At 46.0% G+C, this 27,327-nt stretch overlaps 1 protein-coding gene across 9 annotated transcripts in view; it reads right to left on the reverse strand.

The window, feature by feature from the left end:
• Positions 1-27,327, reverse strand: part of CACNA1D (calcium voltage-gated channel subunit alpha1 D) — a 320,332-nt gene that overhangs the window by 153,364 nt on the left and 139,641 nt on the right. For all 9 annotated transcript variants that reach the window (XM_082347969.1, XM_082347972.1, XM_082347971.1 and 6 more), the window contains exon 4: positions 2,299-2,438. In XM_082347969.1, the coding sequence (XP_082204095.1) occupies positions 2,299-2,438 (140 nt within the window). The remainder of the gene's footprint in view (positions 1-2,298; positions 2,439-27,327) is intronic.

Here is a 27,327-nt window from a genome sequence, read left to right on the forward strand (position 1 = left end):
TTTTAGGTCCATAAACATATTTATAATAGCAGTTTTAAAAGTCCTGTAAAGGAATTCTCCACTAATCCCATCATGTCTGCCATTTCTAGGCCTGTTTCTATTGATGGAGTTTCCTGCTGATTATGGGTCACAATTCTTCACATGTCTAGTAATATCTGACTGGATACTGAACACTTTAATTATCTGGATTTTGTTGTCTTCCTTTAAAGAGTGTTGACTTTTGCTTTGGCAGGCACTTAAGTTACTTGCATGTCAGTTTGCTCCTTTTCAGGCTTCTTTTCAAATATTATTAGTAAGGGTTTCAGATGGTTTTTACTCTAGAACAAGAGTTGGCAAAATTGTTTTGTAAGGGGCCAGACAGTAAATATTTTAGGCTTTGTGGACCTAAACCACACAACTCAACTATGTAAACAAATGCTTGTGACTGTGTTACAATAAAACTTTACAAAAATTGGTAGCAGGTTGAATTTGGCCCACTGACCACAGTTTGCCAACCCCTGCTCTAGAGTTAGTTAGGCCGTACTACTAATGGCCCTTCTGGGGTCTCTACTGACAGTCCAGGGTGTTCAACGAGGTCTTTCCACTCTGGCTGGTCATAACTTGAACAATTCCCAGACCTATGTGAGTCCTAGTTATTAGTCAGCTATAGCCCCCCCAGATTTTCTTTTTTCCCTAGTCGTAATCTTTGCCTGGCCTTATGGACTGTCATCCCATGTAGGGTAGCTTAGTCTTTAGCCGAAACTCAAGAGGACCCCAAGGCATACTTACGGACCTCTTTCTCTCAATATCTCCCTCGCTGCTCTCATATCATGCCTCTCAAATTTCAGCCACCTCAGCCTCCCTGAACTCTTGTCTCTGTCTCTTCAACTCAATGAGACTACCACACTCTTCTTGGTTCCCTGTCTTTGTGTTGTATGATAATCCAAAAAATGCCTCCAGGCAGAAAGTTGATTGTAGGGTAGGGACAAAAGAAATGGAGCTAAGCAGCTCCATACTCTAGCTGAACAGGAAGTCCAGAGTTAGGAGAGTCACAGCAAGATTATTCCAGAACCAGGAGACCTGTAAGGCTCCTGCTTGCCACTCCTTGTTAAAGTTCATCAAATACAGGAAGGCATGGTACATATCTTCATTTTAGTTCATGCTGCACTACCTTTGCCACAATACCTTAGAGTCCAATGTACTAGGGTGGTTTTTTGCAAAAGTTAACATTTTTCTCCATAAGTCTAATCATCCTGTTGGGCTACCACTCTGGATCCCGCTTTAACTTCCTAGGTTTGAAAGAACAGGCTCAAAATTTATCCCACTCTCCCAATATCCAGCAGTATTAGTCTCCCATGAAAAGCTAAAGGATTCATGATAAAGAATAATCCAAAAGAAAAATCACCTTGCTCAACTGCAGAAGGCATTTGAATGAAGTCATGGAGATGAAAACAGAAAGGCCATTTAACATTCTCTCTCTATAGGAGAAAATATAATTTTAGGAGCAACCCATTTTACAGCTAGGCAACTAAGACTCAGCGAAGGAATAGATCTTATTTTCCTATGTGGGTATTTGGTCCAAAGACCCAGCATTCCTCTGACACTGATTCATTTTCTCTTGCTGGAAACATTTCCAGGTGTTGAAGGACCAGAATAACACAGGCCACTGTTTTTTATTTTAACATTCTCCTTTAACTGAAACTGTTGGTGTCTTCTTCCTGTGACAGGATTCGGGGAGAAGGCTTGCTTCTTTGCATTTTCTGGTTTATTTCATTTCATGTCGGATATCTGACATTTTTCAAACGCTTGTTTTGTTATGTGACATGGGATAGTAGCGTGCCACATCTTTTCTCCCAACTCAGCAGAAAAAAGTAATAGCTTTCCTCAAGGGATGTTAAATAGCAGAGTACCTCACTGCTATGAAGGATTTATTACTTTTTTACTGTTTTATTTTGGTTTTTTAACTTAATGGGGTGTTAAGCATAAGAGCTGTACACGTTGAACTCAAAGCACCAGCAGGGCTGGCCTATTTGTGGAGGCCCAAGGCCCTGTAAGATGAACCCTCTCACATCACAAGCTGAGCTTAAACTTCCTTCCTTAACACGTTACTGAAAGAGGGAGTAACAACAAGAGAATTTCAAATTGGTCTCTGCCCAGAGACCGACAGCAGCATCGGGCTTCAAAGAACTCCTGACAGGTTCTGGCAGCAATCACTGGCACGAAGGACCAACCCTGTTCCTTTAAAATACTGTTTTCTGTTACTCCCCACCTCCCATTTTCCAAAAAAAAAAAAAATTTCCTCAAATAAAAGGGACTTACCCTACTATTACTATAACAAAATCCAGTAAATTCCATCCATTCCTAACATAAGCATTAGGATGTAGCAATAATCCATACGCTATAATCTTCAAAAATGTTTCGACTGTAAAAATAATCAGGAAGGCATATTCTACTTTTTCCTGTGAAGAGAAACAAAGAAATAAAAAAAAGGGGGGGGGGATGGGGAAGAAGAAGAAAAGAAACAGGGATTAGATCAGTATCTCAGAGATATAAGCATTTTTCTCCAAGCAAAGTTTTATTATGAGAAATGGAACAATTAACACTGTACCTGGAGCAAGAAGGCATTTTAATTCTAACTGAATTTCTCATAAGCAACTAAGTGTAAAACACTTTTCATCAGTGGCTATATTACTGCACTTTGCAACCTGCCTTGATGTGTGTGCAGTGACTCTGCCTAGGACACAACAGCACGTTTGTTATTTGCACACATTTGCAAAATGCAGCATGTTTTCCTCCTAAGATTGCCAAATCAGGCCCAGAAAAGCACAAGGATGCAACAAAGATTCCCACAGGGCTTTGAACAGAATGTCCTTTGGAAGAAAGCAAATTGCGTCTGCTTAGACCCTCTCTTCCTCTAGGGTTTCCATCTGACTTCTAAGTCAGGATCATCTTTGTCACTGAGCAGCAAGGTGACCTCGGCAAGTCCCTCCAATCCTTGGGACCTAAGTCTCCTCACCTGCACAGTGAGGGGAGGGGATTCAGGACGGCAAACCCACAGCCTCCTTACTGGCGTGCCGCCTCTCCCGGCCGACACAGCTGATGGGTCACCACACACGTTCCCAGGGAGCCTGGACTCAGCCCCTGAATCCTCCTCCTCTTCCAGACTCAGCAGCCGCTCCCATCTGACTGCCACAGTCCTCCGAGATGCCACCCTCAGGCTAGAGGGCTCTTAGGACCTTTCCAGTTCCAACTCATGCGATTCCATGAGCTGTAGAAAATGCATCCATCAGCAGGTCTAAAAATGTTGGCTCTTTCCTCTTTTACAAAGTTTTTCTTTATACAGCTTTGGTTTCAATAGAAATATGGACCACTGAGATGTGTGCGATTAATTTTACAAGAGGCATTTGCTGGCAAAAAGCTATTGAAATAATAACTAAATGAAAACTCGTAAGTAATTAAAACTGTTCCATACAGGCCATAAAGTCCTCTGCTAATATTACTTCTCCTCTGTGAGGCCTGAGGAAAGTTACCAATGCTTCAGGAAAATGGAAGTCATAGAATTCATTTACTAAGATGCCTGGTGCAAGGGGGCGAATAAATTTGGCTCAGGAAATGCTTAGTGAGCACCTCTTCTGCGCGATGGGTCCCACACCAGGAGCCAAGGTAAGAAAAATGTCTCCACTGTGGTCCTATCTTCGAAAAGTTTAGTCTGGTGCAAGAGGTAGGGGTTCAATTGTGGTACACAGAGGACATCCCAGGAGAGGGGACTGACAAAGAGCAGCTCTGCACCTTCGTAAGCAGTTCTGCCCTCTGACAAGGCCAAAGGGTTAGACCACTTCCCCCCCTGCAAGGACCTGCTTTGTTCCATGTGAGCACTGGTCACACTGAAAGGTCAGTTCATCGGTTCCTCCCCCCCCAGGTCCCTGTCATTCCTAACGTGCCCCCAGAGCACCCTTGATCCTCAGAACACCATCCTAGCGGTCTAATAAATTCCTCTGTGGTGTCAGTTGGCCAGAGTCAATGTGTTTTCAATTTTAAAAGCCTAGCTCATCCCCAACCTCCACACTCACGCTTCCTCCAGCTCTGCCAGCAGGTCCTGCCCTCAGCCGGGCTCACCCCATCCCATGCACCTCGCACCCCTCAGCAGGCTGCGAGGCCTTCTCGGACCACGACCTACTCCCTCCGCACAGCCAGCCACACCCTCCAGGCTGGGGTGTGCAGCTGAAATCTCCCAGAGTAGCAGCGTGCACGCCCCCTCGTGCCACACGCAGACCTCCAAGGACTCCTCTGTTTACTCTCTGCAGTCCTTGTGAGCCTTGTGAGGGCAAGGGCTCGTCTTCCCGTTCACTGCCACATCCCTGGGTGGTGGGTTCCCACGAGAGGTGCACTCAGGCCACTGTGGATATTCTGAGGAATAGCGACTGACTTTGCTACCAGCTACAGAGGAGAGATCCAGGAAAGCTTCAATGAGGCAGTGACGCTAACTTAGAGAGCTAAAAGGAAACGCCACTCTGTTGCTTTAACAAGAAGCAAAAAATCCCTGAATAAACCAATCTGTTGTACTCAAATTAGACCCTGACCACCAAAGGTAGATCGTCAACATGTTTTTGAGAGTTAGAGTTGTAAGGGAACAAGATCAGCTGGAAACAGCACGCGGATTTTACAATTCCTCTTCCCTTTTTATCCTTTCTGCTTTATTTACTGGGCCAGACGGGAAAAAAAAGGCTTTTGCTGCCATCAATATTCATAGCAGTTATATCCCCATATCAACACAGGGCTATACTGCAGAGCAGACAAACAACACAGGGAACAGAGAGTACACCTACCAAACACAGCTTGTTTTTCCTCTTTAGCGTTTACTTACAAGTAATTTTGCCACAATAATACAAGGGCCATTCATGCAACTGAATTGTTTAGGGTTCTTTTATCCCCTTCTCTCGTCCTCCTCTCTCTCCTTTTTGAAGACTTTGGTTTCTCTTTCCAAAATCCTCAGTGCATTACTTGATGGAATTGCTTATAAGAAATATAACCTTGCTATAACACGATTCTTTCTTACAGAGACTCTACCATGGTGCCAGCTGAACAATCACAGCCTGGAGAGCACGACAGACCAGTCTGCTCAGAAGCCAGTGTCATCCTGGTCCCCAATCCTGCCATTTAAAAGGACTCCAGTAAAACTAATACACCTCCACATTTAAGCAAATGTAGTGTTAAAAAAAAATCTTGCAAAACAACAATCATGGGAAGGGGAGGTAATTACTTCACAAGAGGATTGTTCATTTGAGAAAAGAATGTTGGGTTAGTGATCTGAAAGGAAGCCACCAAAAAAGTCAGGTTCCTCGCAGGGTGGGGTGGGAACATGCAACTGGCTGAAGGACCGTGAGACGTCGCACAGAAAAGATACGGAGTCAGCAGCTGGGATGGAAGAAATCACAGAGAGGATGAAGGAATAGGATGGCTGAAAAGAGGTGAGCAACAGCCCTCAAGAACTGAACATGAAATGAGGTGGCCCCTGGGCAGGGACTGCACCTTAAAAGCCCTACCCAAGGCTAAACAAAAAGAGTACATGATTCCTGCATCCCAGTCTCCCTGCATTTGCCAGGCACACTCAACCAGCCACCAGCAGGGATCCGCCTCACTAACAAGGGATCCTGCGTGGGCAGGGCCAGCAAACCATCTTTTAAGAAAGCACCAATTCTTCACCAGAGACCACCCTATTATGTGGATGAAAAGTCCCCCATGAGACTCAAGTCACTAGAGAAATAAAGGCTTAAAATCAAATTCTGCAACCTGATTTATCTTCTTTAAACAGTGAAGTTTCACCAAACAGGAGAGGCTCTAAACCAACAGTCTCTAAACCAGTTAACCCCTCACAGAGCCTTGAGAAACAGAAACTGTCAACTGGCAGGGAATAGGAGATGCCAGGATCTTTAACTGTACTTGGTTGTCAGCTGTCCTATTTTTAAGCATCCCTTTACTGTGCTGTGGTACTAACATCCATCCATCCACCATCAATCTATCCATCCATGCATCCACCATCAATCTATCCATCCGTTCATCCATTCATCCACCCATCCATCATCCACCCATCTATGCCTGAGCACCTGGGTCGTCCTCAGAAAGCCTGACCCCTACCCTCACAGAGCTCCCGGCCTGCTGTCAAAAGATCAACAAAGGCTTGATGAGCCACGTAAGGTTCACCTCTCTGCTTTGCTCATCCACCCACAGGGCCCAAGTCTTTGCAGTGGTCTCCTGGCGTACACCCTGGCAGTAGAAGGTACAGAGTCTCCCCTCCACACACATATCCCTTCTGTGTCCTGCAGTCCCAGGCTCCCCACTGGCAGAGATCATCTCTTACTGTCTTTGTAACCCCAGCATCCAGCACCATACAGGGCACACATAAAGTACTCACAGGTGCTAATAGGAGGTAGAGAAGAAAAAAAGAGAAGGAATTAAGCAACAAAGCCAGACTGAAAGGGGACTATAAAAACATGAGAACTTGGGATTCTACCATATGTACCAAAAAGCAAAACAAGCAGGGTAGGAATCTTTCTAAGTTACCAAAAACCCTTCCTAGAACACACCTGGAATCAACGGTCAGAGTATAGAGACAATAAATAGCTGATCCCAACGTCTCACAGGCCCTCCCTTTCAATCCCAGCCGGAGCCCCTGGTGAACACCCTCACCTTCCACCCTTCTGTACCTTCTGGCTTGCTTGCTTCTCTCCTGCAGGAGTGTCCACTCCAGGTCATGGGCCGAGCTGCTCCCTCCCACTGTATTCCCAAGTCCATGCTTTCCCTTCTCCATGCCTCTGCCCACGCTGCTTCACCCACCTGGTGTGCCTACCCCCGTGTGTGTCCACTCCCCTCTTCGGTGAGCACACAACCCTGACACGGCAGTAGCACGAGCCCAGCACGGGGCTGTGGAGAGAACGCAAGGTTTGGAGCTATATCTGTGTTCTGCTAGCCCCAGCTCAGCCTCTGACTGACTCAGGTCCACATCCAGTTCCCTCGCTGTAGAATGCCTCCCCCCACCCCCATCCCCACCCCCACCCCAATTCCCGCCTTTTCATCAGGCTAAGTTCTACTTGTCCTTCGAGGCTTAGCTTAAATGACACTTTCTCAGCAAAAGCTTTGCTGACCTCCCAGACAAAATTTGGGCCCACTGTCAAAGCTCACCATATTTCTGCATAGCCCTATTCACAATGGAAAATTTTAATTTAAAAAAAAAACTACCTCTTTGATACTTGTCTCTCCCAATAAATGATAATTTCTTATAAAATCAGAGACCATTTCCATTTCATATATCACTGTATTCCCAAGTCTGTCACAAAAATAGATACTCGGTATTTATAAATGAAGAAATAAATGAGCAAAATGAGAAGTTTTGACCAAACATTATTCAATAGCCCTTCCTGCTAAGACGTTCCATAATTGTTTTAGTCAGCTCAGACTGCCATAACAAAATATCATAGACTGGGTGGCTGAAACAAACAGAGGCTTATTTCTCACAGTCTGAAGGCTGGGAAGATCAAGGTGCCAGTTGATCTGATGTCTGGTGACAGCCTTTTCCCTGGCTTGCAGATGGCTGACTTCTCATGATGTCCTCATCTGGCCTCTCCTTGGTGGAAATATACACATTGAGAGAGAGATCTCTCTTCCTCTTCTTCTCAGGGCACTAATCCCAACATGAGGGCCCCACCCTCAAGACCTAATCTAACCCAAATCACTTCCCAAAGGCCCCACTCCCATACAACATCCCACTGGGGTTGAGCTTTTAACACATGAACACGGGCGGGGGGGGGGGGGGGCGGGACACAAACATCCCACCCATAACAATACTGCAGGCCCCGCCCCAGGAAAACACCCACGACTAAACACCTGGGAAGAGCCTCACAGCTCCTGCTCTGCACCCACAGCCTCCCCACCTCTAGTCAGAGGGAGGAGCACCCACAAGGGCAAATCAGTCAAGGGTGATGAGAGGTCCAGGGCTGCAGGAGCACAGGTGTGAGGGGAGGGGGAGGATGAAGGGACCAAGGGACACCATGGACTTGGGGGTGGGAGTGAGAGGAGGTAAGGTTCTAAGGCTGGGTCTCTGTTTCTCACCTGTAAAACAAGAAGCCTGAATGGATGATGTCTTCCAGTGTGAAATTACAATTCTCTATGACCTGATGAGCAATGTCCAGACTCAGGCTTCAGAGGGAAGCCGTGTGAGGGACCAGGGACCCAGGGAGGACAGCCAACCAGGAGCAGCAAGATCCAAGAGCAGCCACTGCCTTGTCAGGTGACCAGGTCACCCGAGGTTGCCCGAGAGACCCTCCCACCTGCTGCCTCACACATTCCAGGAGGTGCCCTCAGGAGCTGCGGCCACTCTTACAGGGTTCTGATGTGTGATTCAACCTCCAGTAAACTCTGCCGGGGATCACGGGAGGGGGGGCAGCAGGCAGCCTCAGCTCAGAGCGCTGGGACGTAAACAGAGGTAATGCTTTCCTCTGCAGGTATTAATGAAGTATGTACTCAGAGGGTCGCCAATGGGTAGCTGACGCCACATTCACATGAAGAGACTGGCTGGAATAGTCAGCATGCCTTCCTTCTTCTTCACCTTTGGTTTCTAAGTACAAATTGTAGAGCACATGCGAGTGAGCCCATTTCTTGTGGCACTCGGCTAAGTCATTTGCCCCTTCTGCTTCTCAGTTTCCTCATCCATAAAACCAGGATACTCACCCTTGCCCACTCAGGTGACGGTGAAAATCAGATTAAGTGAAGCGGGAAAGAGCCCTGTGAACCATCAGAAACTCACCATCAAAGGCCACCCGGGACAGGAAGGGGCAAGGCCGCACTCCCAGGCTCTGGAAGTGGAGTCCCAGTAGGAGGACCAGGAGATGGGACAGAAACCCCATAGGACCGTCGCCAGCCCAGTGACCCCATGACCACCCAGGCCAAGCAGGGCCACTGTCCCGGATGCCGTCCAGAATGTACCCGAGATGACAAATGAAGGTGGTCAGCAGGTGGCCTGGCTGACCGCTCCATGGAGACCAACTTCAAAGACATCTGGTCCATGGGAAGAGGGCAGAGGAAGCTGACAGGCCACTCTCGCTGGATGTGGCCTCACTTATCGGCAGCACAGAGGCAGCTGCTGCTTGGCTGCAGGGGTAAAGCAAGCAGCTGGCAGGGGTGGCTCATTATGGTTCTTGCCACCCAGCAAAACTCGCAGGGTAACAGCACCCTGGCTTTCCTCTGAAAATTGCTCCTTTCCTACTTTCAGTCCAGGGGCCACAAGGGTCGGCATGTGACCCAGGTTACTGGTTCAGGGATAGGCATGTGTCCCAATGCCCACCAACCAGGTCCAGTTAAAGCTAATCCTGGGTTTCACTCAGACACTAGGCCAGTTCTGTCACTGGCTTGACTTAGCTCTCAGAGGCTATAAGCCTAGAGTTACCAGGGGGACATAAAGATGAAAAGCCAACACCTAGGGAAGCCAAGCCAAAAGATGAGGAGAGAGAGAGCCAAACAGAAGGACAGAGAAGCTCAGACAGAGGAAAGCACCTAGCTCTGATGCTATTGTATGAGCCCCTGGATCAAGCTGAACCTGAAGGCAAAATTCTCCTCCCACTTTTGGGCTTTTCAGTTACAAAAGCCAATAAACTGAGCCAGTTTAGGTTCGGTTTTTGGTCAATTGCAAACAAAAGTCCTAACTAGATACCGGGGGCCTACAGGATCACTCTGCTTCTCTGAAAGTTAAAGCATCTAAAGAGAATCTTCAGCAGCTCCTCACTTCTCAAGAGATTCAACTCCTTGGATGATTCCCTTTGACCCACAGGCTTAGGGATGGTTCTCTGTGCACAGGACCCATAAGCCGTGCAAGTCACTGCCTCTGGGAATTCATCTAGGCTCAGTTTTCCAGATTTCCTCCTTCCATCTCATCCATTCTCTGTTGCTGTCTTCAATTCCAACTGGTTTCTGGGACTCTACACACTCCTGAAAACTTGATGCCTCAGACTTGGCTTGCTTCCCATCCCACTTACCCTGGTACCCCATGGTAGTGGGTACATTCTATGGTTGGCAACCATACACTTCCTCACCCAGCTTCACCACGAAGGCACTGCCCACCTCCACCCCACCTTGCTTGGACCTCAGGCACCCTATTTCAATTTAATTCAACCGTATTCACTGGGTATCTACTCCATACCAGGTGCGGTCCTGAGCACTGGAGATAAAAGATGGCTAAGACAGTGTCCACGTCCTGGTGGAAGACAGCAGATATATACATAAACATTTCTAGACATAGCAGATGACAATCAAAGCTAAAGCAGAGTACTGGGAATCTCCTGTGGGGAGATGTGGAATGGAGCAACTAATCGTGTGTGGAGCATTTGGGAAAGCTTCTTGAAAAGCAGAGGACAGTATCACGTCTCAGTTCCTCCATCTGGCATCCCCAAGGACCTCTACACAATCTGTCTGTGCCCTACGTACCAACAAACAACTGATATGTTACCCCGCCGGGCACAGGGCCTCTGTTCCACCCAACTCCCCTTCCTCCTCCACGACTCCCTATGCTCCAGTCTGTCAGCTCCCATAACACCCTGCATATATGTCACGCTCATTGGACCCTCTGGTCTCTGTCACTGCTCTTCTCCAACACTGAAAGCATTTTTTTTTTCTATTGATCTAAATCCTGCTCCACCCTTTCAGAGAAGACTGGGGCATTTCATTTCCTCTGAGCGCTCTTCTGCCCCCTCTTTCAAAGGCATGATGTACTTATCGGGGAAGGCAAATGACCGCTGTGTGCCCACTGCCTCTGCTCCCCAGGCACCCCTGCAGCAGGCACCCCTCGCCGGTCTCCAGCCAGCACCCCTCCGACTGCACCCTAACGCAGCTTCACGCGGTGCCCAATCAGGCATCACCCCCAGACTGGAGTGGGCATGTGAGTCAAAACTATTTGCCACCCGGAGTTAAAAGTTGCACCACTTGCAGTTAATCATGAAAGTAAATCATAACAACAAATGCTTGAGCACCAACTACGTATGAAGCCATGAAAGAAAGCAGAGAGAGGCAAGGCACTGCCCTGCTTTCCAGAGCTCTTGGTCTAAGCTGGGCAGGTGAACCTATGAGGTTTCGTCTTGTATTATTTGTAGATTGTCACTACCTTGAGGGCAAGATCCATTGCATCTACCTCTGCAGACCCTCTCACCGTACAGAGCAGAGAAATGAGCACTTAGCCTCAATAAATACCAAGATGGCATCATCCACAAAACAAAGGAGAAAAAAAGCAGAGCCCGATGCTGCATTTCTGAGCACCTGGGCCGAGACCTTGTCTCACTGTCAGGGAGCCCCACCAGCAGTTCTGACACCCAGGCCCAGATCCATTCGCCTCTCCTAGGTGGAATTACAGAGCTAGGCTTTCTTTCTTAACTGTGTCAGGCCTTTACATCCTCTTCTGACAGCTCAGGTCAAGGTAAACGGCAGTGAGATTATGTGCCCTACGTGGGGCTGATCAAAGTAGCTTGCTGCCTCCCTGGGATCTAATGGGCCCAGGTCATGTGAAAACTGCCAAACCCCATCATTTTATAAAAGAAGTCTTTTCTTAGTATTGCTTCATTTGCCTGACACGAACCAAATGCTCCCACATGTCCACTTCCTTGGCTGAAAAGAAATGAGCAAACATTTCAAAATGGCAGGAACTGAGTAAGTTTAAAGCCAAACATCTTCATTTTGACAAGAAAGCAGTCATTCCTTTTCTCCATTAACAGAGCCTTTCACATCTGTCTATGGTTAAATTTCCTGACATCTGAATTCTAAGTGTAATCTCATTTCACGCCCCCGACGCTCACTTGTACCCCTATAAACACACCATGTGCACACCTGCACACAGTATTTAAGAAAAGAAACATGTTCCTATCTCTCATCTCAGCTGATTCTCCAAGCTACGGAGTAAGACAGGCAAAGACGGGATTACTATTTCCATTCATGTATGAGGGTCACAGTCAACAGGAACAACAAACAGCAGTAACCCTGCCCTCTGGTTTGAAGAGTACCTTACTGCACCCACCTGGTGGGGAAGCATACCTCCTTGCCGGTCCCACGGCTGCCAAGTCTCACCTGGGCTTTCATGCAGCTCCACCAGGCCCTCAGCCTCGGGTCATCCAGACAACTTGGACGGAGCAGCCTGAGGACGCACCTTGGGGGCGGAGCTGCCGACTGTAATAGTGTTGGTACCTGGTGGGCAGTGCTGCCCCCATTTAAGAACATTGCAGTCACGTGTTCACGTGCGCTCTGACCTTGTCCAGAGGACAAAGAGCCTGGGGTCAGCTTCCAGATCTGCCCCTTACTGGCTTCGTGGACTCAAGCAAGTGACTTGACTCCCTCCTTGCTGCTGCTTCTTCATAAAGTGAGAATAAGAAGGGCAGAAGTGGGCCAGGTTTGTTGTTGAATGTGGATGAGGCAACACACGTAAAACACGTGAGCCAGGGTCCGTGTGGCGCACACACCCATGGACGCTGGCTCACTTTACTGGTGCGTCTGTGTTACGCGCTTCCCTGGCCTGGCCACGCCCCAGGAACAGCACAGGGTCTGGCCCAGAGCACCTGCTAACTACTCGCTACGTGGGCACTGGGTCCAGGGCCCAGCTCGCTGCCCACCCTGCAGGTCTGCACACCCCCAGGGCAGGCATCTCCCCCCACGAGGGGGCCAGCCCGGGGTCAGCACCGGCTCCTCTCTGAGGCAGACAGACGCCCATCTAGCCCAGCTCCTACACCGCCTGGACTGTCCAGCGAAGTCTGCCCATCATAGGACAGGACATGCAGGAGGTGAAACAGGGCCCAGCTCCCAGGCCGCGTGTCAACCGTGCCAGCAAAGGCAGGTCGGGGGAGCAGGCGGCATTCAGCTCCCCAGGTGTGTCTCTCCACCGTAAAAACCAGTCTTTGGGATGAACAATCCTCATCCACGGTCAGCTTTTTTCCAGTAAATGTAATGAGACCATAGGAACATAGATCATTTCTTTCTGAATAAATTCATAAAGTCATGAATCAGTGTTTAAAAATACATAAAGTGTGGAGTCTGTAGCTGAGATAAAATATGTGATACATTTACTCAGGAGATTAATTACTCCATGCCTATAATTTATCACTGTTTTAGTATCAGAAAGTAAAATGAAGTTAATTTCAAAGACACTGGGTGGGTTAAAAACCAGGCACCACCTAACTGTGGTCCTGAAGTAGAAATCAATACCCAAGGCCACGACTAAGCAGAACTGAGCGTCTGCAGACCCACTCCGAGCTGGGGAGTATCCCTCGCATTGATCTGGCCTTGCCAGTCAAACCTCTCCCTCTTCTGTCACTTACCAGCTCCCAGAAGCCGGGGCTGGGGTGGCCAGCGAGGGGGTACAGCAGGGCTGTCTGCCACCGTCCCCCAAGCTCAGACCCACACAGGCTTCCTACGAGCAATTCCATTCTCAGGAAAACTGGTGGCTCCAGAAGCAGTCACTAGAGGGGATTCCGTTTGGTCAAGTGGCTAGGGTTAGTTCCTAACCTCTACTGTTCTTTTTAAGGAAACTTTTTATTTAGTATCTGCCTTGCTCCAAAAAAGAACTCTAGGCAGCAAGAGTATAAAAATTTGAAGTAAATAAGTAAATAAGGGAATCCTAGGTGGCTGTTTAAAAGAAGGCGGGAGATCTACATGTAAGGGCGGGGAAGGATGTCTATGATAGATTACTACAGGAATAATAGGAATAACATGATCCCTTTGATGTCTGAGGAGATCTCTTAATAAGCCAGTCTGCAGCACAGACACCTGAAAATGAAAAGGCTTGCCTCTGAGAGCAAGATCATGGGGGACTTTCTGTCTCTACTTTTAGGTATGTCTGATTTGTGGTTTTCTCACTGAGCATCTTTAAAATCAGCTGGAAGTCTAAATACTTAGGACAAATCATAAGATGAGAAATTAAAAGTAACAAGGAAAAGAAAAGAAAATGAAACAGGAATAAGATCATAACAAAGATGTGTACTGTGAACACATTTTTATTAATGTGTCTCTGAGATTTCTAACAGCTAATGTGGAAGGAAAGCAGACCAGTGACACAAGTCACCTTATCTTTTGAATGAAATTGTTTCTCAGAACATAAAAATATTTCTCCAGAGGATTTGCTTAGAAGAATCCGCTGACAATATGAATTGAGCACTAATTACAGGAATTAGATTAATTTTTGCCTGTCTTCATGGAATGTACACCATAATGGAGAAGACATTTAAAGTGGAATGAATATGAAGTTCATTTTGTGGTTTACATCCAGAAATTTTTGAAAAATGAAATAAAATAGAATGGAAACTATCAGAATGCATGGCAAATATGAGAATTTAGTGAGAGTAAGTATATTTTCATCAAAGTCATGTTTTCAGATGATATATACATAGATGTTTGGGAGCTACAATGTAAAATGTATCTACTACCTTTGCCCCACCGTCAAAAAAAAATGTTGACAAACAGAGCTCTGGAAGCCAATAATCTGGACCCACCACTGGACACCAGTGGGGAATAATAACCACTCTCTTACCCTCATGCTTGGTTACACACACTCTCCCCTTCCACACATACACATCCATCCGCAAAACCCCTGAAGTTAAAAGGTATTTAAAGAATCCCTAACTGTGTACAGGGTCAAACACCCAGGAAGCAAACGAAATAGTCAAAAAGAGTCAACCCAGGAAGTGATGGGGATGAGGTACATATCCTAGGTCTGTTTCTGGAGGAAGAACTGAATCTCCACATAAGGAACCAGAGACGTAGGACAAGTTTGGGCAGTGAGTTCCCTGCCTGTCCTAGGAGAAGAAGTGGGGCCATCCTGGAAGTCAGCTGTCTCTAGGGTCACCTGGAGAGGAAGGAAAGGAGAGTGGCTGAGACGAAGAGGGAGTTTTTATGAGAAGGAAGAAGATACAGGCATCTCAGTGGGGCACTGAAGGGAGGACAGGGTGGGGAAGGCTTTGAACCACAGATCCAGAAGGTACTCCAGAGCCCCAATAGCACCGTCCTCCAGTAGATGGAGAAACTGAAACCCAGAGAGGGAAAGGGCAGCACCGGCACGCCGAGCACCGGGGGCAGGAAAAGCAGCAGAGGACACCTGGGCGCTGGACGTAGGAAGGAGGGAAGGTTCTAGCAGACTTGATCTACCCCACAGCCTGCCCACCTTCCCTGATCCACCTCGAGTCCACATGAGGGATGGCTCATAAAAACCAGACCGGGACAGGGAGTGAAATGACACCCATGCTGGGCCCTAAGTGGGGCATCAGGCCACAGAAGCAGGGTAGGGAGCATGGGGGCATGTGAAGACCTGGGCCATGGTCCCCACCCAAGACCGGAGCTCGTAGGCCGACAAGAGTCACATGTATCCCCTGGCAGCCACAGGGCTGCTTGCCGTCAGGCACACACACCTCCTAGGTGGGAACAGGGCGATCGGGGCAGGGGAGTCTATAATTCACACAGGACGGGGGGACACGAGGGAGAAATGGGGTACCTCTTCTCTAGCTGCTTTATGGGAAAGGTGGTTGGCTAGGGTAAAAGGCCCTCTGAGCTGGGCGGGCTCTACAGAGCCTGAGGCTGTTCTTCTGAATCATGTTTTTGTGTCTTCATTCATTGGATGCAATGAAGTCTTTCCCCAGCTTTCTTAAGACTGCAGCAATCTCCCAAAAGAACACTCTTTTAAGGAAGCACAAGACTGTAGATAATGAAGAATAGTTTCAAACCCCGGTTGTGCTGGACCAGCTGTGTGGCCCGAGGGAAAGCACCGAAATTCTCAGGCAGCAGTTTCCTCAGCCTCTCAATGGGGCCACCACCACCCTGGGGGAATTAAGGATTAATACTGATGGCGCAAATGCCTGGCACATGGCTTGCACTCAATAAAGTGGCTGCTGTTATCATGCGGCTGTGTTGTTGAATGTTCACGGAAGGGTCTCCACAAGCGTCTCCCCAGTCAAGGGTGGGGTTCTGGAAAGTTGAGAAGCCACCCTACTCCTTTCACTTTACATGCCACAGTGAGGCCCAAGGGGTTGCACCAAGCACTACCCCTCAACCCCACTGTTTGTTCCCTGTGACAAAAAACAGTACTGCAGGCTCCGAAAACATAGGAAGGAGCCCAAACAAACAGGCACCTTGAAATCACAATCACTAAAGTCCTGTTTGGCTACAACTACAAAACCTACATCCATCCTGTTAATTCAGGCATAGGCAGATGCCTTTTTAATGGTTTCATAATCACTAAGATCAATCATCATTTCAATAATGATTAGTGTTGAAAAAGGCAACAGGCTTACTCATAACTGCCTCAATTCAAAATTCATTAACACTCTGTGACCAACTGAAATCATCGCACTTGAGGCTCTCAATACTTCATAAGCGTACCTCCTAAAAGAACTGTCAAGCTGCTTAATTTCTATACTCTGTATTTTAAAGCTGCCTCTATATGCCGGTATAGTTCACTTTCCATAGTCACTTCCCAGTGAATTCAGTGTTCAGGCAAACTCCTATCTTTAGGGTAACTTTGAGACATATGAACAGAAGATCCCATGAAAGCTTCAACAGCTAAATACATGCTATTTGCTAAATATCTAGGTTCATTATTTATAAAAACATCCTAGTGAGTTAGGATAAAATGGAGCAAACAAATACAGGTTTTTCTTTCATTACAATAGCGTTGGTGAATCAGACCTCAAACGTCTAGAGATTACCACTTTCTACAACTTGCGATTCTGCTCAAATGCCAAACTTTAAAAAATTCCAAATCCAGAACAAAAGTTCAACTGTAACATCCAGTCGTGCATTTTTTCACAGCCTAGACATATGAGAGCACAGAGAGAGGCAAAGATGTGAGATAAGACTACTCCCTCATTACAGCCAGTAAAAGGTAAATAGGTCCTGTATCACCTCTGTAGGGCCTACAATCCACCAGTTTGCTAGTGACTTTTAAACAACCAGACATCCCTCAAGGCAGGATAAGGAAAACTGAAATCTAGCTGGATGACTTCTGACTACCAGTTGTAAGCTGGGTAGCACAGTGAATTTTAGAGTCAGACAGCCTGAGTTCAAAGTTCCTATTTGATCCAGCTGTATAACCTGGGACAAGCACTTCACCCTTCTGAGCCTTGGTTTCCTAATCAGTGACAGTCCTGTCAAAGGAATAAATGAACTAACGTGCAATGCTCAGCGCTTGTTAACAATAAACGGTTATTATTTTACTGGGAATTGAGGGTAGAAGTTCAGGTCTTGACCTCTTTTCTAATACGACAGAAGCTCTCTAAATTGATTTGCTTTTAACCATCTGGTCAGATGAACTGACATTCTTCTGGGTAAAAGATAATGACTAAAGCCCATGCCATACCAAACCCATGTGGCTCCCAAGTTAATTTCTAGAAAGATGATACATTTTTGTCCTCAACGCTTGAGTTGTATGCTTGTTACTGTAACTACCTAACTTAATTGCATGGTGCTTGAAATGATGAAACATGAGTGCAAAAAGAGTCGTTGCTTTCACAAAAACTCAGCTGAATCCCCCGGAAGTACTTGATAAGGAATGTTGCTGAAGGGTTTGTTGTGGAGTCGGATACAAGTGAGATGACAGCAAGGGAAAAGGGAAAACCATACACTTTCAGAATTGCTCTCTGCTTTCTTCTCACGTATCTTTAAGTTCTTACTCTGATTCAAATAAAACACAATCGGATACTGTAAGTATATTACATGTGTCGCTTATGCAAGAAAGAAAATGGGCACCCTGACCAGTAGATGCATGATACTCAAAAAAGCCTTTGGGGACTTCCCTGGTGGTCCAGTGGGTTAAGACTCCACACTCACAAAGCAAGGGGCCCAGGTTCAACCCCTGGTCAGGGAACTAGATTCCACATGCATGCTGCAACAAAGATCCCATGTGCCACGACTAAGACCCAGCGCAGCCAAAAATAAATAAAGAAATATTAAAAAAAAAAAAAAAGCCTTTGGCCCGACTCTAAAATATTGGCAAATAAATGTTCAGTTATATAGTCTAGGTTAAAATTATCTTTAAGTGTTTCTATCTTTTTAAATGAGTCTCCCTATAACTGACTTTTTAGAATAACCAACTTACAGGTCAGATTAAAGGGTAGGAAGAGCAGGAGGCTGGAGAGACTAACCTGGGCTCACCCTGTCCTCAGTTCCCATCTGAGGTCCAGCATTTGACTATGCTCACCATGAGTTTGTCTCTAGAAAGTGCATAATAGGGTGCAAGCGCATCGTCGGTCATTGGTGAGGATATATTTAAATGAATATCTTACTGCTCTGGTGACCTGACCACTTGTGCGATGCACTGAGACAGCACCAAGTACCACCCACTAGGGACTCGGGCTTGATGGCGGCAAACTTTCCAAAGCTGAATCCATGTCATCATCTCTCTCCTCTCGTGTGCCAGAGTATGGGAAGTGTGTGTGTGTGTGTGTGTGTGTGTGTGTGTGTGTGTGTGTGTGTGTGTGTGTGTGTGTGCGCGTGTTGGTAGTGGCATTATGTGCTGGGGCAAGACAAAGGAAAGAAGGGAGGCAATGTGAGTGAGCATGACTGAGAAAGAGAGAAAGCATCTGAGCAAGAAAGACCTGCACAGTATCACACATGGGAAAGGAGGTTGGCAGCCCCTGGTAGAAATTCACAACTGGTGAGAATTGCCCAGAAAATCATCCAGGTGCTGACTGCTAACCCCTCACCTTAACCATGACTTCATTTAAGTGGTCAAGAATTCTTTCACTCTCCTTGTGTTTGATGCACAGTTCCTGAGGTAGAGTGAAGAGGGGAAATGAGGCATTCTCTCGGGAGTCTACATAAATCTCTGCAGGTGTGATCACATCCTCTGGAGAAGACTGAAGCCCAGCCTGGCCTTACGTCCTCATTAACCAACAGCAGGAGACTTGTGTTCCTATAAAGGTCATCAAGCGAGGAGTATTACCTTCTGGGGCTGGATTAGACTCTCAGCGACAACTCAAAACTCATACTTCTCACTACACCAGGGGTTGGTAAGTCGTGCCCCACAGGCCAAGTCTGGTCCACCAGCCACACTTTTCTAACTAAAGTTTCACTGCAACACAGCAGGGCTCATTCATTTCTGTACTGTCTATTGCTGCTTTTGCACTACAACAGCCAAGTTGAGTAGCTGTGACCAAAACTGCATGGCCTGCAAAGCCTAAATTATTTACTATTTGGTTCTTTACAGAAAAAGTTTGCTGACCCATGCTCTGGACCCTTAGTGCCCATGAGATAGAATGCCTTTAGGTTTCGCTTCCCTGCAAGATAAAGAAAAGGAGAATGCTACTGATTATCTAGCCCTGATCCTTCTGCTAAGATGAAGGGTGTAACATTTTTGCTTAATGGCTAAGATACGTGTGAAATACTAGCAAAAATCTTTGCAAACACAAACATTTAAAAAACAGATTCTGACAGTCCTTCCTTACTGTTTCCTGTGAAAACACACGGGCACTAAAATTACAGTGACCACCGAGGCTTTGGAAACACACACATGCACCATGACATATGGTGCTTATCTTCACCTGGAGGCACACACTACAATTCAGAATTGCAGGCACAAAAGAAACTGCTACTTAGGGAATATTTTTTAAAAAGCGTTGAAGGACCTGACTCCCCATTATTCCCCAAGAAGCTTTCAGTGTTTACTCTGTATTTAACCAAAGTTCCTACGAGACTATAAAAAACCCGTAGCCACTGTGAAAATGAGTTAAAATAATAGTTTCTGCCAAATACTTTAAGTGCCATGGCATTCATCCTTTAGAACTGGGTTAGGGAGTACTATAATTTGGTCTCTCAGCACTGATGTCAGCGTACAGCAGACCCAGAACAGCGCATGTTGACTCTCTGAGGTTTAGGGAGCGGGGCCGGGGTGACATTATAAGAGCCTTAAATAAGACTTAACATCCATCCTCTACAAGAAATGGTCCTCAGACTTTGACAAACACCACCATCACAGAGAGAAAACCAGAACCATGAAAAGACAGCCTCACCTAAAGGGTGCAGGTTCTGCATCTGACACTCATGCATGTGTGCAGAGAGGCAGGCAGTGTGCGTGAGGATGAAAGTCTTAACTTTGTACTTAAAAAGGAGTTGGCTGAGATGTGTGCTGTTACCCAGGTATTAGAGGACAGGGCTCCCCGCTGAAAACAAGAAATACTAAGCATCTCATTTTCTAAGTAACCAAGAAATAGGATTCAACACCTCCCCACCCAGGGCTTACTAAGCCAGCCCTCTGCCACCCCAAGGGCTATAGTCTAATAAGGTTTGAGGGGAAGACAGAGAGCCAATTGCAGTATCTGGGAGGAGAAGCTAGAGGGGGGCCCTTTCTTAAATTCAAGAGAGTCATGAAGATGGTCACGCTCAAACGAAGGAAACACTAGCTCCTTATCCCCCGGCGACTCTGCATCACACAGTCCTAAGGGCCACTCCCCTTCCCAGAACAGGGAGAAGCAAAGAGGCAGGGCAGTCACCATGCTGCCTTCCGGCCCGGCAGGGACCTGCGAGCTTCCCATGAGCTTCTCCACGGGGTCTCAGGCTTGAGTTATCTCTGGGGCCTCACCCGAGGGGACTGGTCACCAAAGGAGGTGGGTCAGCCTAGCGACACAGGCCATGCAGTAGGGATCAGGGGGGCTGAGCCAGAGCCGTGAGTACCAGGTCAGGGCCTCTGGGGTGGGGAGGGCTCAGCAAACCCTCCGCAGAACCCCAGAGACCCCTGAGCGTGGATGCCTGCCAGATGGAGGGCCTGCCACCCGGCCAGTTTCAGCTACGGAAGCTGCAAACCAACCAGGAAGAAACCCTCAGTCGAACCCCGTTAGGTGAAAAGGTATCTGTCCTCTTACTGCTTCCTCAAAAGTGGAGCAGTTGGAGCCGATATCGGGGGGTGCAGGCTGGGGGCATGGAGGACAGGAAGGGGAAGAGTAGATCCTGCTCCCTTCCTACAATGGCTGGGGCCGGGGGAAGCCTAAATCAGGCTCTGACACTGAAGTTTCAATAACTGAACGTGACTGGGAAGGTATGGGGTCAGCCCAGGATGTTGTGAAGAAGGGGGGCGAAGGAGCCACCACAGCCCAGGTGAAAGCAGCGACCAGAGACATCAAACCACGTCACGTCCAAATGTGAGATGCCTCGGCTTGTGAAATACAGAGGGGTAAACTGAGGCTCAGAGAGAAGAAAGAATTTATCTGACGTCATAAACCACAACAGCAAATGGCAGTGTTTCCTTAATTTCTCTTTCAGATTTTTCATCATTAGTGTATAGGAATGCAAGAGATTTCTGTGCATTAATTTTGTATCCGGCAACTTTACCAAATTCACTGATTAGCTCTAGTAGTTTTCTGGTGGCATCTTTAGGATTCTCTATGTATAGTATCAGGTCATCTGCAAACAGTGACAGTTTTACTTCTTCTTTTCCAATTTGTATTCCTTCTATTTCTTTTTCTTTTCTGATTGCCGTGGCTAGGACTCCCAAAAAAACTAAAAATAGAATTACCATATGGTCCAGCAATCCCACTACTGGGCATATACCCAGAGAAAACCATAATTCAAAAAGATACATGTACCCCAATGTTCATTGCAGCACTATATACAATACCCAGGTCATGGAAGCAACCAAAATGCCCATCGACAGACGAGTGGATAAAGAAGATTGGCACATATATACAATGGAATATTACTCAGCCATAAAAAGGAATGAAATTGGGTCATTTGTTGAGACATGGATGGATCTAGAGATTGTCATACAGAGTGAAGTAAGTCAGAAAGAGAATATTGTATATTAACGCATATATGTGCAACCTAGAAAAATGGTACAGATGAACCAGTTTGCAGGGCAGAAATTGAGACACAGAAGTAGAGAACAAATGTATGGACACCAAGGGGGGAAAGCAGCAGGGGGAGGGCGGTGGTGTGATGAATTGGGAGATTGGGATTGACATGTGTACACTGATGTGTATAAAATGGATGACTAATAAGAACCTGCTGTATAAAAAAGTAAAACGTAAAACAAAAATTCTTAAAATAAATAAATAAAAATAAACCACAACAGTGGCTACGCTGAAACTTTCCCCTGCAATATGACACTGGAGTGTGATTTTATCCATGTTTGACTTAAAAAAAAAAAAATTAGAGGAACTGGCTCTGGGCCTGGGTAAGGTTACAGCTCTTCCCTCTTTGAGGGCTTTCCTAAGAGCCTCCTTCTCTCTCTCCATGTCACGACTCACCCTTTCCCTCTCTGGTCTCTCTCCCATCTTCCATGCAGATGGCCTTTATCACCTGCCATACGTGCCCCACTTTCCCCTCCACCTGACTGGTTTTGACAATCAGGATCTTACTTTCGGCCAGGTTGTCCCCAAATACTCAGGTCTCGATTACTATTCCAGGCTATTTCTAGATCAGGGTCACCAGGACATGACTCTGCAGCAGGCCCTTCTGGAACCTAGCCATCAGCCACCATGCCCTCTTCACCCCTCTGACCATGAAGGCGTAGGCCCAGGTCAGCACAGACCAACCCAAGCCCACTGCACTAAGCCAGCCAGAGTCCAGACTTGGAAGCATCTCTGATGAGCCCTGCTTTTAATTAGGGGGAATACAGTGAGCTTCAGACTCTTCTGCTCTAGAATTCTACTAATTCTGTATATCTTATTGGTCAATTTCCAGCATTTAAGCTCATCTAGAAAAACCCAAAGCAGCAGCACTAGAAACAAAACTCTTCCCTTCCCTCCACAGTTTGTGAATTTTCTCACTTGGCTCCCCTCCTGCCCCAAAGGCAGGGAGCTGGACCAGGCGACCCCACGTGTCCCCAAGTTCTCTCTGCACTGGGCATCCTGAACCTCTGCACACCCAGTCAGCCACTCCCCCACGACAAGTCAGCAGGGAACCAGCCACCCTACTGTAGGACTCATTTTCTTAATTTGTTGCAAACTCATAAACGGATGTGAAGGTCAAACAGAAATCTGGCGGTCGCAAATTGTCTGTAGTTTTAGCAAATTCCTTTTGTCTATACCTGAGGACAAAATGGGCACTTAATAATTAATGAACAAATAAATGAACAAATGTGCCCACCCTCTTAAAGTTGTTTATTATTAGAAATCAGGGCACCAACCTGGCAGAGATGGGAGTGCTCGGGTCGCGGGAGGTACAGGCTTGATGCAGAGAACACCCCCGAATCCCAGAGCAGTGAACCTTCCTGGAAGCGTGAATGGTGCCACCATGGCCCTCACACAGCTAAAGAATAAAACAACTGTCTTCAAGAGGAGTGCTGGAAATGGGACCTAATCAAACTTACAAGCTTCCATACAGCCAAGGAAATTATAAACAAAACAAAAAGACAACCCACAGGGGAGGGGGAAGGGTAAGCTGTGACAAAGTGAGAGAGTGGCATGGACATATATATACTACCAAACGTAAAATAGATAGCTAGTGGGAAGCAGCCGCATAGCACAGGGAGATCAGCTAGGTGGTTTGTGACCACCTAGAGGGGTGGCATAGGGAGGGTGGGAGGGAGGGAGACGCAAGAGGGAAGAGATATGGGAACATATGTATATGTATAAGTGATTCACTTTGTTATAAAGCAGAAACTAACACACCATTGTAAAGCAATTATACTCCAATAAAGATGTTAATAAAAAAAAAAAAAGACAACCCACAGAATGGGAGGAAATATTTGCAAATGATGCGACCAACAAGAGCTTAATTTCCAAAATATACAAACAGTTCATACAACTCAATAACAAAAAAACAAACAACCCAATCCAAAAATGGGCAGAAGACCTAAATAGACATTTCTCCAAAGAAGACATACAGATGGCCAATAGGCACATGAAAAGATGCTCCACATCACTAATTATCAGAGAAATGCAAATCAAAACTACAATGAGGTATCACCTCACAGCAGTCGGAATGGCCATCATTAAAAAGCCTACAAATAATAAAAGTTGGAGAGGGTGTGGAGTAAAGGGAACCCTCTTACACTTCTTGGTAGGAATGTAAATTGGTGCAGCCATTATGAAGAACAGTATGGAGGTTCCTCAAAAAACTAAAAATAGATATACCATATGATCCAGCAATCCCACTCCTGGGCATATAACCAGACAAAACTATAATTCGAAAAGATACATGCACCCCTACGTTCATAGCAGCACTATTCACAACAGCCAAGACTTGGAAGCAACCTAAATGTCCATCGACAGATGCATGGATAAAGAAGATGTGGTACATATACACAATGGAATATTATTCAGCCCTAAAAAAGAATAAAATCATGCCATTTGCAGCAACATGGGCAGACCCAGAGATTATCATACTAAGCGAAGTAAGTCAGAAAGAGAAAGACAAATACATTTGATATCACTTATTTATGGAATCTAAAATAAGACACAAATGAACCTATCTACAAGACAGAAACAGACTCACAGACAGAGAGAACAGACTTGTGGTTGCCAAGGGGGAGGGAGGTGGGGGAGGGAAGGATTGGGAGTTTGGGATTAGCAGATGCAAACTATTATATACAGGATGGATAAACAACAAGGTCCTACTGCATAACACAGGGAACTATATTCAGTATCCTGTGATAAACCATAATGGAAAACAATATGAAAAAGAATATATATATATATCTATATCTATAACTGAGTCACTCTGCTGTACAGCAGAAATTAACACATTGTAAATCAACTATACTTCAATAAAATTTTAAAAATAAAATAAAAAATAAATATTACTAATGGAGAAAGAACATACTGGAAATAAATTATATATTAGTAAAAAGATAAAAATAAATTTTTGAAAAAGTTCTGGAGATAAGAGACGGATGTAGGGTGCAAGAAAACAGTAAAGCAGCACTTCTAAACCACCAAGAGGAAAGTGCAGGAGACACAGCGGAGACATGGCCGTGGACACATTTATAACCATGTGGCACTGCCAAACGTAGGAGGGGTAGACCGTAGGGTCCATCTCGCCAGCATCAGCAGCAGTGCTCAGATCCAGCCACCCTCACTGCCCTTGGGGCTCCCTCCAGCCACTCTTTCAATGCTGGGACATGGAGACCCAGGCATGAATGAAATGTGGTCTTTGCCTCTTCATGCTCTGTACCCAGAGTCCACTGTACTGAGTTCTGTCCACTGCCCATGATTTGGAGACAAGTTAAGCCCTCTTTCCTCAGGGCTGAGAACAATGGAAGAAACCCACGGGCCACTGTGACACTCCTTTGCACACTGACACACACTCTTTTCTCCCCTTCCCTCTCTATCCCTTTATAAAAATAGTGCTTTATAAAAAATCAGTTGATCAGCTTTCTTACACCCCTATTCTATCAATGCAATTTTCACTGTCACCAGAATGCTTTGACTTTCTTAAAGTTTCTCAATGTACCAATGGAGTGTACATTTCTGAGATGCCCCTACACAATCCCACTGTCACCACCTGGACAAGTCCAGTCTTGGGTCTATCAGCTGAGGACCTCACAGAGGTTCTATTTCTGATGACTGATCCCATGAAAGCCACAGCTCAAGGATTAATAACTAATACCAACTAAAAGCCTGTTGGGAGACAGCAGAGCACCTCACCAGAGCCCTTCCCGGGTGAAGCGCCATATAATGGGAGGCAAACATCAGGAGAACACACCTTGCAGATGGGTGATTACAGCTGGGCTCCAGCTGGCAGGAAGAGGGAGAGCAAAGCCCTGCCAAAAACGTACCTGGGTGGGAAAAGCTCAGCATGGCAGAAGCGGAAGGGGCCAGGAAAGAAGGAGAGTGCACCTGACTGGCCAGAGGGCTTGGGTTCACTTTCTTTTGTTGTTTTCATTATCATGCAAGACCTAACTAGCCAGCGTGCTGACTCCTTTCTTCTAGTTTGTCTTTCCTGTACTTATTATAACACAGATCAGTTCAAAAACTGGGGTCATTGCAAATGACAATGAGAACAACATTGCTCTGACTTCATTCCAGAAAAACAGAAAAAGGAATGAGTGTTGATCTAATCTGTCCTCAGCTCACTCCGTGATTATCTGCGGTGGTTTGTAACTTCCGCTCCCCACTCAACGGCTGGCCTGGTATCGCTAACTTGAACAGCGTCTCAGGCATTTTTGTCTCAGGCCCTGAGAGTTCCAATAGACGGCCATTTCAGCTCTTGCACACGACATTCACCAGGACACTGGAGGTGGGTCACTGGTGACAGAGGGGAAAGAATGACCCAGTTCATCTTTTTATGTAAATCTTTGTTGAAAAGCTAGAACTTTGTTTTGTTCCCTGAGTATCTTTCAAATTACTTAGTGAACTCTGAGTCTCCCCCCATCACTATTTCCCAATCTCCTTCTACTCGTTGGTTTTTTGTTCTCCAAACAGACAGTGAAAAAACGATTGTGAAACTACTCCAAGCCCTTAGTACTGAGGGAAACACACCTTTGGGAGTTTACATTCAAGGCGGGAGAGAGAATCATGTGATGAGAAAACTAACCCAAAGGTATCCAGGTGACACAAATGAATCAGAAACGATGGAAGAATTCTTCTGAATTTGATAAATCAGCTCTATTGCAGAGGCTCCTGTGGCAGATTTTAATGGAATTTTGAAGAAGATAAGCAAAATAGCCCCATGTAACAAAGGGCAATAAATCACAGTTATTTTCCATTCATATTGATGCAAATTGCATCCTCTACTTGAGCAAATTTATTCTAACATTTATTATAAACATTTTCAAATACACAGAAAAGCTGAAAGCATTTTACAGTGAATACCCCTACATCCACTACCTAAATTCTGCAAGTAGGATTTTGCTGTACATGCTTTCTCACATATCTAAGCCACCACTCTACACACCCATAATGCATCTTATTTTTAGATACAATTTAAAATAAGGTACAGACCTCTGCAGAAAAGTTGCGCTGAGCCTCCTCCCACTTCCCACCCCACGTTCCCTAGAGGTGACCACTGTTGACTCTTACCACCATAGATTAGTTCTCGGACAGGCAAACCTCATTTAAATGGACTCAATGTAGTGACGCTTTTATGTAAGGTTTCTTTCATTCAGCATAATGATGCTACAGGGACCAGTAATTCATGCCTTTTTCCTGCCGAGTAGTATTCCACTGTATGAATATACCACAGTTTATCCATTCTCCTACTGATGGACACCTATATAGTATCTAGAATTTTTTTCCATTATGAATAAAGATGCCATAATCATTTGTATATAAATCTTTTTGTGGACATGTTTTCATTTCTCTTGGGTAAACATCCAGGAATAAAACTGCTGTGTCATAGCCCTTTTAAAAAACTGCCTGAGGTTCTTCCAAAGCACTTGTACCACCATCCAATCCCACTAACAATGTG

Source organism: Balaenoptera borealis, assembly GCF_965194805.1.
Source record: "Balaenoptera borealis genome assembly, chromosome: 12".
In the NCBI taxonomy this organism is placed as follows: Eukaryota; Metazoa; Chordata; class Mammalia; order Artiodactyla; family Balaenopteridae; genus Balaenoptera; species Balaenoptera borealis.